The sequence below is a fragment of the Anomaloglossus baeobatrachus genome, chromosome 1 (genome assembly GCF_048569485.1).
Source record: "Anomaloglossus baeobatrachus isolate aAnoBae1 chromosome 1, aAnoBae1.hap1, whole genome shotgun sequence".
Lineage (NCBI taxonomy): Eukaryota > Metazoa > Chordata > Amphibia > Anura > Aromobatidae > Anomaloglossus > Anomaloglossus baeobatrachus.
This window is the reverse complement of record NC_134353.1, coordinates 477,913,243-477,926,460: the sequence shown is the minus strand read 5'-3', so window position 1 is coordinate 477,926,460 and position 13,218 is coordinate 477,913,243. Positions and strand designations below refer to the sequence as shown.

The 13,218-nt window shown below is 44.0% G+C and overlaps 1 protein-coding gene across 1 annotated transcript in view; it reads right to left on the bottom strand.

Moving 5' to 3' along the window:
- Positions 1-13,218, bottom strand: part of JAK3 (Janus kinase 3) — a 482,226-nt gene that overhangs the window by 66,311 nt on the left and 402,697 nt on the right. The window contains exon 21 of the mRNA XM_075314904.1: positions 5,614-5,786. Coding sequence (XP_075171019.1) covers positions 5,614-5,786 — 173 coding nt within the window. The remainder of the gene's footprint in view (positions 1-5,613; positions 5,787-13,218) is intronic.

Sequence of the window (13,218 nt, the reverse complement as noted above, 5' to 3'; positions counted from 1 at the left end):
AACCTAAAACCTGTGTTGAATGATGACATTGGGGGGAACTGCACCAATGTAGAGTTAGTATGGGTAAATGTACATGGGGAGGGGAATAATGGAAAAATGCTAATTGGAGTTTACTATAAGCCTCCTAACATACCTGAACAAATAGAGGGTGAAATGCTGGGACAAATTGAAAAGGCAGGTAATAATAATGATCGGGTTCTTATTATAGGGGATTTCAACTATCCAGATATACAGTGGGACATAGAATCTTCTGGTTGTGCTAAAAGCTGTAAGTTCTTATCTACTATTCAAGACAAGTTCCTCTCTCAGATGGTAGATGAACCAACAAGGGGAGATAATTTGCTAGATCTGGTCGTGTCAAATAGACCGGATACAATTTCAGATGTGTAGGTGCGGGAGCACTTGGGCACCAACGATAATATGGTAAGCTTCAACATAATATTCAATAGAACATTTCAAAGGGGAAATGCTAAAACCTAGAATTGTAGGAAAGCTGATTTCAACAAATTAAGGGAAGAGCTTAAATGTGTGGATTGGGACAAAGTCATGGTAACTGGGGATACTGAACATAAATGGAGAAAGTTTAAAGATATACTGCTAGAGTCTTGTAAAAAACCTTATACCCTCTGGTAATAAAATGTCCAGGGATAAAAAGAAACCACTATGGATAAATAAGATCATACAAAGCATAATGAAACAAAAACAAAGGGCGTTTAAAATCTTAAAGGCTGAGAATATAGAAATAGCATCTCAGAAGTATAAAAATATCAATAGGAAAATGTAAAAAAGAAAATCAAGCAAGCAAAACTAGCTAATGAAACAAAAATAGTCAATGACATTAAAATAAATCCCAAAATCTTTTATAAATACATTAATGCCAAAAGGAACACAAAGGATAATATCGGCCCCTTAAAATATAATAACAAGTTAGTTATAGAGGACAAACAAAAGACTGAGATATTAAATAGGCATTTCTCATCTGTGTTCACCAAGGAACAGACTGTTCTAGGGATCATTCAACAAGTGAAAAATCAAAGTTCACCACCCGATATAATTAATTTAACACAAGATGAAGTACGCCTACGTCTGAGTAAATTAAACATTGACAAATCCCCCGGGCCAGATGGCATTCATCCACGAATATTGAGGGAATTGAGCTCCGTATTCGACCGCCCGCTGTATCTCATCTCTTTAGACTCGCTTGTAACAGGGTTGGTGCCTCAGGATTGGAGGATTGCTGATGTGGTACCAATATTTAAGAAAGGTAAGAGGGTAGATCCAGACAACTACCGTCCAGTAAGCCTGACATCAGTAGTATGCAAAGTTTGAGGGCATTTTAAAGGATGACATTCAAAAATATATTGCAGAAAAGAATATAATAACAGACAGAATGGATTCATGAAAGATAAGTCATGCCTAACCAACCTATTGGGGTTCTATGAGGGGGTAAGTGCAAACCTGGATATTGGTAATGCAGCTGATGTGATTTATTTGGACTTTGCAAAGGCATTTGATTCTGTACTACATAATAGCCTTATACTAAAGCTCCAGAAGCAAGGACTAGGGGAAACTGTATGCAACTGGGTAAGGAATTGGCTAAAAGATAGGAAACAAAGACAAAGAGTAGTCATAAATGGTACATTCTCTAAATGGGCTATAGTCAGCAGTGGGGTGCCACAGAGATCTGTGCTAGGACCAATTCTTTTTAATCTCCTTATTAATGACCTTGTGGATGGGATTGATAGTAAAGTGTCAGTCTTTGCTGATGACACCAAACTATATAGGATATTAAAAACTGACCTTGATAGTACAATATTACAAAAAGATCTGGATAAGATGTCAGAATGGGCAGATACTTGGCAAATGAGATTTAATGTTGATAAATGTATAGTAATGCACCTAGGACGGAGTAATCCTATAAGTGCGTATACATTAAATGGAAGTAAACTCGGGACTACAGAACATGAGAAGGACTTGGGTATTCTCATTACAAATAAGCTGAGCAGCAGCACTCAATGTCAAGAAGCAGCTGCAAAAGCAAACAAGATTTTAGGGTGTATAAAAAGAGAGATTAGATCCCGTGATCCCAACGTATTGTTACCCCTCTATAAATCACTTGTAAGGCCACATCTGGAATATGGGATCCAATTTTGGGCTCCACATTTTAAAAAGACATTCAGAAGTTAGAGTCAGTTCAAAGGCGGGCAACTAGACTACTACAAGGAATGGAAGGCCTCCCATATGATGACAGGTTGAAAAAGTTAGATATGTTTAGCTTAGAAAAAAAGATATCTCAGAGGAGATCTCATTTATAGGTATAAATACATGTGTGGTCAATATAAAAAGGACTGGTACATGACTTATTTCTTCCAAATACAATACTAAGGATCAGGGGCATGCACTGCGAGTGGAAGAAAAGCGATTCCGACAGCTAAATAGGAAAGGGTTCTTTACAGTTAGAGCAGTCAGACTGTGGAATGCCCTACCACAAGATGTAGTAATGGCAGATACTATAACAGCTTTTAAGAAAAGGCTGGATGATTTCCTCAGTACATACAACATTGTTGGTTATAAATGACTTAGTGACCAAATGTAGAACTGGTGGAGGAAGGTTGAACTAGATGGACCTAGGTCTTTTTTTTCAACTTAACTATGTAATTACTACACGATGGGGACAAGTATGAGGCACATTACTACAAAATGGGGACAAGGATGGGCACATTACTACAAGGGGACAAGAATGGGCACATTACTACAGAATGGGGAACAGGATGGTGCACATTGCTACAAGAAGGGGAACAGGATGATGGACATTACTAAAAGATGAGGACTAGGATGGGCACATTACTACAGGATGAGGACCAGAATGGTCACATTATTACAAAATGAGGACAAGGATAGACACATTACTACAGGATGAGGACAAGGATGGGCACATTATTACAGGATAGGGACCAGGATAGGCTCATTACTACAGGATGGGAACAAGTATGAGGCACATGACTACAAGATGGGGACAAGGATGAGCAAATTCCTATAGGATGGAAATAAGGATGAGCACATTACTACAATGGGACAGGAATGGGCACATTACTACAGAATGGGGAACAGGATGGTGCACATTGCTACAAGAAGGGGAACAGTATGGGGACATTACTAAAAGATGAGAACCAGGATAAGCACATTCCTACAGGATGAGGACCAGGAAGGGGCACATTATTACAGGATGAGGACAAGGATGGACACATTACTACATGATGGGGATCAGGTTGAGCACATTACTACAGGATGGGGACAAGAATGAGGCACATTACTACAAGATGGGGACAAGGATGGGCACATTACTACAGAATTGGGAGCAGGATGGTGCACATTGCTACAAGAAGGGGAACAGAATGATGGACATTACTAAAAGATGAGGACTAGGATGGGCACATTACTACAGGTTGAGGAGCTGGATGGGGCACATTACTACAGGATGAGGACCAGGATGCGGATATTACTACAGGATGGGGGCAAGGGACAAGGATGGGGCACATTACTACAAGATGGGGACAAGGATGGGCACGTTACTACAGAATGGGGAGCAGGATGGTGCAAATTGCTACAAGAAAAGGAACAGGATGGGGACATTACTAAAAGATGAGAATCAGGATGGGCACATTCCTACAGGATGAGGACCAGGAAGGGGCACATTATTACAGGATGGGGACAAGTGTTTTTCACACGTGCTGTTGCTTAGCCCTAATCCTCCCATTGAGACGACTCCACCTCCATTCACTAGTATTTCCAGAAGACATGAGTGCACTCCGTTTTTTACTAGGTTCACCAGATTTATGGCATAAAGCACTTTGAAAACTCAAAAAAACTTTGCTACACAAAAATTTAGTGAATTGGCATTTTAAAAAGAATGTATCATCAGAATATGACATTTTGTTCAAAAGTTTTTAGGTTAAACATATTTTAAATTAAATATGTGTGGTGTTTTTCAAATTTCTCACGTTATAATTTCTATTAAAGAATATCATGAAATCATGCAATGTAGATAATAGTGATGAAACCGGTCTTTGAGCGCTAATGATGGATCAGTTTCTAAATGTTCTTTTGAAGATTAGGCTTTATTGTTAAAAGATAAAGCTCTTGTTATCACTTCACAACGCGTTTCAGCAAGATCCCCTTGCTTTCCTCAGGTGGATCCTCAGGGGATCTTGCTGAAACGCGTTGTGAAGTGATAACAAGAGCTTTATCTTTTAACAATAAAGCCTAATCTTCAAAAGAACATTTAGAAACTGATCCATCATTAGCGCTCAAAGACCGGTTTCATCACTATTATCTACATTGCCTGCTCCTGAAGGGGAATCCGGCAAAGAGCTGCTGAGGATCACAGAATCTATCAGTTCACTTTGAATAATCCAGCGGGTGGACGGAGAGCCGACCTGAGAGCTCCAGGATCAAAGGAGTCGGTGAACCAGGAGCCATCAGCGGTAAACCTCCAGCTCCATCCAGCCAAAAGGATCAGATAACACCAGTTACCACAGCCCCTCATAACCAGAGGACTTACACGCTCATCACCGAGGTTGTGCGAGGGCGCACAACCAAAGCAGGTGAGCAGCTTCTAACTATACTAATCTAACATTAATACATCGGGTGCTCTTAGATTGCGCTATTGATTTATTTTTACAGTATCATGAAATCATGACATTTTAACACTATTCACTGAGTGTCAAAAAGGTTGACAATTCCAGATTTGTAGTGATCACTTCACAGCAGTCATCTTCTTGTCATCACATGCAGATTAAAAATGACAGGTAATAAAAATCTTCAAAGCATATATGACACACATCATTAGCATAGAACATGGTCACAGCTCACCTCTTTCTCCACGCACAATGATCTCTGCACAACATACTCAAAATAAGTATACACTGTGCTCAGATGTTTACATCAGTGTTATTGGCAGAGACTGTGAATCAGGCCCCTGCTTGTATTCTCTGGAGAGCATTGTTAGTAACACTGTTCGGGGCCCCAAACAATCTCTCAATTATATTCTGCTAGCTGTAGTACATGAGCGTTGCCCGGGATAGTAACTGTCTCTCTGTCTCTCTCCCAGTCACTCTCTGTCTGTGTCTATCTCTGTGTCTGTCTGTATCTCTGTGTCTGTCTCTATGTGTGTGTCTGTCTCTCTTTCCCCGTCTGTCTTTGCCTGTCTCTTTCCCTGTCTGTCTTTTTCTGTCTCTCTCTATCAGTCTCACCACCAACAAATTATTGCCTCACACATAAGCTTCTTATACTAACAGTTTATTTTGTTCCTACCACTGACAGTTGCTATTAATAGTCAGTAGCTCCCACCTCCATTCAGTATAATGGAGGCAGGATTTTGGAGACTAACTGTAAAGCGCAGGGTTACATTTTCCCGTCAAAACATAGTCTATGACATTCCCTGGGTCACATAAGGCATCTGTGCAAAATTTCATGATTGTAAATGCGACAGTGCAAATTCCTTTAGTGGACGTACATACACACCCACATAAACACATACCACATATACCACATACACTGAGCTTTATATATTAGATTGAGTGGAAAACCAATATTCCTTTAACTTCCACTTACCAGAAGATAGGACTCTGTCCTTGTTCTCTCACTACATAATATTCTTTGTCTTGTGGTAGGATTTTTGTAAGGCCAAAGTCTCCAATTTTGACATGGTTTGGACTTTCTACAAGAATGTTCCGACTAGCTAAATCTCGATGAAGATATCTTTGAGATCCTAAGTATAACATACCCTGTAAAACAGATAAAATAAGGAAGATGGTGACTGTAAAACAGTAACTATGTTATAAATAAGTTTCAGGAGAGTTCTATTAGTCAGAAGCATAACACCCTACCAGACTAAGGGGCACTTTGCACACTACAACATCGCAGGTGCGATGTCAGTGGGGTCAAATTGAAAGTGACGCACATCCGGTGTTGCAGGCGATATCGTAGTGTGTAAAGCATTTTTGATACGATTAACAAGCGCAAAAGCGTCATAATCGTATCATCGGTGTAGCGCCGGACATTTCCATGAATTGGAAATGACCGATGTTATGATGTTGTTCCTCGTTCCTGCGGCAGCACACATCGCTGTGTGTGAAGCCGCAGGAGCGAGGAACATCTACCTGCGTCCTGCGGCTCACGCCAGCTATGCGGAAGGACGGAGGGGGGCGGGATGTTTACGTCCCACTCATCTCCGCTTCTATTGGCCGCCTGCCGTGTGACGTCGCTATGACGCTGCACGACCCGCCCCCTTAATAAGAAGGCGAAAAATGGAGGGGAGCCAGCACTGCTTATGAGTGGCATGCAACAATGAAAAAGTAAAAAGTGTAATATTCACAAATTCATTCCTACTGTAACAATTCAATGAGATTTTTGGCAAATAATTGATCAATGATTTGAGCCCCCCTGCCCCGTCACGGCAAATCTCTATAAGGGGGGTCCCTACACTACAGTTATAATATACATACGTACCATAAGGTCTCGTGTAATGCGCAGGACCATATGAGAACATCACCTACCTGAGAAGTGTCAGAACCGCTCCCATGCTGCAAGGGCTGACAACTGCGAGTAGAAGGGCAGTCCAGGTGCCGGTGCGTGCGGCAGAACCACACACACCAGCACAATGTCAGAACTAGCTCCCACAGTGTCAAACCAGCAGACATGGATGAAGGGCGGAACAGCCCCAGGCAGGTGGTGCTTAAGTAATAATGCCTATGGAACAGGAGGCGGTGGCTGTATGTGAACAGGCACCAACATAAATTTTGATGTCAACAGAAGGAATTTGCAAACCACCAAAATCTCATTGAATTGTTACAGTAGGAATGAATTTGTGAATATTACACTTTTTACTTTTTCATTGTTGCATGCCACTCACAAGCAGTGCTGGCTCCCCTCCATTTTTCTTAATAAGGAGGCGGGTCGCCAGCCAGAGTGACATCGCAGGGCAAGTGAGTGCATGTGAAGCTGGCGTAGCGATAATGTTCGCTACGCCAGCTATCACCTTGATATCACAGCTGCGACGGGGCGGGGACTATTGCGCTCGGCATAGCAGCATCGGCTTGCGATGTCGTAGTGTGCAAAGTGCCCCTTATACTGCTAATAGTGTCAGACCACACGTCCAGCTATGCTGCCAGTGAGCTGGGAAGCCAGCACCAAATAGCAGTCCTCCTTCACCTGCTCAGCATCTAGAGTTCAAATGTTATCTGGATATTTAGGATGCAGATACCATTAAATACAATGGTAGAACAGGGAACCACTGGCCCCTAGTTCCACTCTTTAGCTTGTGTGTTTGATTCTCAGCACGACAGCTGTGATCGCATGACTAAATTGTGCTTACTGTATGAAGTCTAAAGGGTGCTTTACACGCTGCGACATTGCTAATGATATATCGACGGGGTCACGGTGTTTGTGACGCACATCCGGCGTCGTTAGCGGCATTGCAGCATGTGACAGCTAGGAGCAACGATCAACGATCGCAAAAACGTCAAATCGTTGCCACGTCGCTCCTTTTCATATCGTTAGTGGTGCATGCCGCTGGTTGTTCATCATTCCTGCGGCACCCCCTATCGCTGTGTGTGACACCGCAGGAACGACGAACATCTCCTTACCTGCGTCCACCGGAAAAAAAAGAAGGAAGGAGGTGGGTGGGATGTTCCGCCCGCTCATCGCCGCCCCTCCGCTTCTATTGGACGGCTGCCGTATGATGTCGCTGTGATGCCGCACAAACTGCCCCCTTAGAAAGGAGGCGGTTCGCCGGCCACAGAGACGTAGCAGAGAAGGTAAGTCCGTGTGACGGGTGTAAGCGATGTTGTGCGCCACGGGCAGCGATTTGCCCATGTCGCACAACCGACGGGGGCGGGTACGCTCGCTAGCGATATCGCAGCATGTCAAGTGCCCTTTAGTCTACAAACTGCACAGACCAAAGCAGAGCATTGGGTGAACAAATTGGAGAGTCCTCTTTTTTGTGGAAACAATCATACTTTGTGGGGGCGGTTTGGCCACCATTCTATCTATAGGGTACTGTAGGGATACATACTGTGTTAGGGGGCACTGTAGAGCCATTTTACTTTATTGGGGGTATGTTTCCCCCGCGTCAGTAGCGGGGCTGCTCGGATCCAGATCTACGGTTGCTCGAGAGGGCTCCAGACCCGGGGGTCGTGCGGCTCCTCAAAGGGGGGATATATACAGGGATTGGTGTGTAAAGTTTGTGACGCCACCCGTGGTGCGTGGTAAGATGGAGTACCACCACTGCGATTGGGAGTACCCGGTGCTGATGGTGTGGGCAGCCAAGTGTTCAACCCCCCCACTGGTAGGGAGGATGCCCTGGGACTCTGTGATGGTGACGGGGATGTGCCGTTGGTATGATAAGGGGTCACTTGCATACTCAGTCCAATAACGCTGACACCGACAACTGTAGTAAACCAAAGTTCTGGACACTGCTGTCGCTGAGGGGGAGCACGCCTGGGTTCCGTTTCTGTTGGTGTTGCCTGTTAGTTTGTGACCTTTTCCGTGGCACCTTGTCTTCTAGTTGGTCCCTTTAGTCTGAAACTAATCGGGTCCTGCTCCCCAGTGTGACTAACTGGAGGAGCTTGCTCTCAGGGTTCATGCCTGGAACTTTCTGGACCGTGTAGTGTACCAGAGAGCAAAAGAGAAAAAGGTGTTCAATTGCTACGCCAAGAGATCACTTCAGTGGATGTTCAGATTAATGCCACTTTATTTGTCATATAGGTCGACGCGTTTCTGGAGCATCTGCCCCCTTCATCAGGACCATCAAGAACAAGAAAAACATCAAATCTTGTTCTTGATGGTCCTGATGAAGGGGGCAGATGCTCCAGAAACGCGTCGACCTATATGACAAATAAAGTGGCATTAATCTGAACATCCACTGAAGTGATATCTTGGCGCAGCAATTGAACACCTTTTTCTCTTTTGCTCTCTGGTATCTGCTATCTACTGGTGGCTGCAGCCTTGGATCTACATCACATGCGTTCATAGTAGTTGTGACTCTCACAACTACATTTGGTGAGTATTCATACTCCCCCCTCCTCACCCCGTACATATTGGGGTAAAACCCTATTTGCGCTTGTTTTTTCCACAGTCTTTATCCACGTGGACCGTGTAGTGGAAATTCCTATACTCCTCATTGCGGTAGTACCCCGATTTTGGAGCAGGTGGAGAATGGATCTTGAAGGCTCCTGTGACACCCTGGCAAAACCAGGTTGTCACAGAGACTGCACAAATCTTCCAGGTGCAGGCCCTCATCCACCTTGGCATACCAACACAACACCACACACAGGTAACATCAGCCACAAAAGCCTAGTCACCCTCCCAGGACAATAGGGACACACCAGTGGGCAGGATCAGACGGATGGAGACGCCCACCTAGGGGTCCTGAGGTGTCAGGGGAGGGAACATGTCAGTTAGAGTCTGAGTCAGACAGGAGAACAGTACTGAGAGAGGAAGTGAGAGGAGAGTTGAAGTTGAGGAGTGGAAGTGAGGAGTAAAGTGGTAGTCGGGGGTCATAGCTCCCGGACTACCGGACTACCTGAGCTGACTAGGTGGCAGGTGACAGAGCGGGGCCACAAGCAACGGAGATCCGGTTGCGGGAGACCTTAAGTGGACCGGGGCAGGGTTGTAGCCCGCTGGTGCCGAAAGCACTCTCCATGACGAAGGCTTTGGTAGCCGAAACGGCCGTCGGGTGGACACGGGCACCACGTGGATCTCCGGCTCTCTTTCCAGGTATGGCAGCATAAGAGACTAATTAGTCTCAGTCCCTGTGACTGTATATTTATACCAGTTTTAGGTTTGCCAGGGCCTTTCTCTCCTCTCTTCCCCCAATTTTGCAGCGTAGTCCCCTAATTGTTAAAGACATTAAGCTAGGTAATTATGTCCCAATGGACCTATCGCTGTGAGGTGATGATATAATATTAGAAGGAATTTTCTAGGCCCTGTGATGCCCCCCTTTTTTCCTTCATCTCCTGGTTGGAGTAAATTCTGGCGTTTGTCTGGTGCATACAATGATGCAACAATTTTTCGATGTATATTAGGCATATGAACAATTTGTCTTCTTGACTGCCAGTGGTGGGTTATTTACTCTTTAATTACCGGTAATCCCTGTTGTCTGTGTTCTCACTTGTAACTGTGCCGCTCCGCACTTACCCCGTTTTCAATAAAAAAACATCACTTTTCAGCAATTGGGCGTTGTTGGTCGTATTTTCTCCCATTTTTTTGTCTATATATAATTAGCGACTTGTTGAACAAGGAGAAAGGAAGAGAGAAGGCACTGAATATATGCAAAAAATAGTGTTTATTTAAACATCAAAACTATTTGTTCATAAATAGAAAACAATCACAAAGTATTTGTAATTTGCAAGAAAAATGTAAAAATGAGGCCACAGGAGGTAGATGGAAAATGGATACGTTACTAAGGAACGCAATGATAAACCCAAAACACCTGCCCTGTACCCTGCCGATGGAACAGGTAAGAGACTAGTCGTGGATCAGAGAGGTGAAATTGCCAAAAGAAAGGGATGTAAAATCCCCCCAGAAGTGAGATGAAGTTATGGAGCAAAAAAGCTACAAAACGGTCATAAATGACAGTCAACCTTTTGGAGCTTCTGTCTAAACAAAATTTGTCCGCACTAGACCGCATGGAGACTGAGCTCGAGGCCCTTGAGCTCTCTATTCAAAATTTGTCCACTCCCGAAGCCTTGGAGATATTCAATACCGAGATTGCACGGGATGCACAAAAATGGGAGAAGGAGGTCTGCGATTTTACATCGCGAAAATTTCAGCGAGATGCTAATGATTACAGGTCAGGCCAAGTATATAAATACTGGGGAAGAAACCCATCGAGACAAGGTCGCTCCTCTAGATCCCGGTCCACTTCACTCATTTCTGATTCTTCGGCTGAAGACTTGCCATCAGTTCCATCCGAGAGGACACGTCTCATGCCTCATGCTAGCAGCATAACAACAACAAATGGGATATATTGCGGCATACCTAACAACCCTGACCATCTCCAAGGTATTTTGTATTCAGCAATATTTATTGCGGTCTATTGGCACTTGCTTCATAATGGTTTTTTACTTAAATGCCTTTCATTTCCACAATTGTTTGGTGTTTTCTATAATGAAAAAGCACTTTGCACTTTATGCTTTATTTTTTTGAATAACATCAAAATTACATTACATACTGGTCAGTCTAATAATTAAAAGGTTGTAATTTATGGTTTAACCGCTGCTGTATTATGGGCATTTGATCCAGTCCTTTTATTAGTATTTATAAATATGTATTTGATGTAATTTTAACTAAAATTCCTGAATAAAAAATTATTTTTAAATGTGAAAAAGAGACACCTATTCCTTTTTGAGGTATTTTTTGATTAATACAGCATAACAACTCGTAGTAAGTTTAAAGAACCCCGCGTACTCCAAAAACCTGTGCTGGAGGCTAACACATCTAAACATAAATTACAGGTAATTAACCTATCTACACGTGTCTTCTCGGATGTAGAACTGGATGTGCTGTCTAAAGGTCTTAATTTTTGTCCTACAAATTCTTTCAATTTATTTACAGCCTTGAAGGACATGAATCTATTTGCTAGAAAAATTCTACTACAGAGGTTATATTCCCGCAAGCAAGTAGTGAGTGACTTGGACCCGGTTGAGAGGAGTGCCCTGAAGGACCTCCAGGATCTTCTGGAGGAACAAAATCCCACCACCGGTAGGTCCCCTGACTTCTTGAAACCCAGGTCTACGAGGTTCCCCCCCTTGTCCCTCTGCCCGGCAATTGACATCTTCACTAGGCTTGTAGCCGATGATTTTAAACAGCTTTCGGTGAAGCGTAGTTATGATAATCTTACCCACCGTCAAAGATTGGCAATCAAACGGCTGCAGCTCTGTGATGATGTCGTTGTTAAGGCGGCGGACAAGGGGGGCAATATCGTGATCTGGCCTGTGGACAAATACGAAAAAGAGGCCCATAGGCAACTTCGTGATAAGTCCACTTATTTACGCCTCACCTGTAATCCATTGACCTCCTTCTCCCATGAACTTAAGAGAATTTTATCGGGAGCACATGAGCGGGGAATCATTGATGAGAAGATGTTCCAGGGCCTGCTCACTGGCTGTCCACGCATCCCAACTTTTTATTTACTTCCCAAAATCCACAAGGATGCCCTCAACCCCCCGGGTCGTCCTATAGTGTCCGGCATAGGAGGATTGTGCGAGCCCATTTGTAAATTTATTGATTTTTATTTAAAACCCTTAGTGGAATGCCTTCCCTCCTATGTCAAGGACACTACAGACGTCCTGCGGCGTGTTGATGGCATCTTTGTGGATGATGATATGTTTTTGGTTTGTGCCGACGTGGAATCTCTTTACACCTGCATCGGACATGAAGATGGTCTGGAGGCGGTCCGCTTCTACCTCGCAACCTCCGGTCTGGATGGTAATCTGGTGGAACTTCTACTCGAGTTGCTCAGTTTTGTCCTGACCCACAATTTTTTTGTTTTTAAAGATCTTTTTTATCTACAGCAGCGCGGCACTGCGATGGGCATGGCCTGTGCGCCGGCCTACGCCAGCCTCTTCCTGGGTCACTGGGAGAGGTTGGTGTTTGGCAACGGTTTTCCGCAGGCCAGCGCCCATGTGCAGTGCTGGCTGCGTTATATAGATGATATTTTTATTTTGTGGCAGGGCTCTTCTGGCAGCTCGAGGATTTCATGTGTGGCCTTAACCGGAATTCCCTAAACATCAAGCTTACTTATAGATATAGTCGATCCAATTTGGATTTTTTGGATATCGGGATTTCAGTGGATGGGCAGGGGGGCATTCAGACGGACATCTTCCGCAAGGACACGTCCGTCAATGCCCTCCTCCTTGCATCCTCTGCCACACCCCTTCCACCATACGTGCCATCCTGACCGGACAGTTTTTGAGGATGAAGCGGATCTGCTCTACCCATTCTAACTTTGAATCCCAGTCGTCCGATCTCCGATGCAGGTTTAAGGAGAGGGGGTATAGCAATAGGTGTATAAAGAAGGGCTATCTCCGTGCTAAAAACACCCCCAGGGATCAGCTTCTTCACTACCAACCACGTCGGCCAACCACAGACCATCAAATTAGATTTATTGGCACTTTTAATTTTCAATGGGACGGGATGAGGGATATCCTGGGCAGA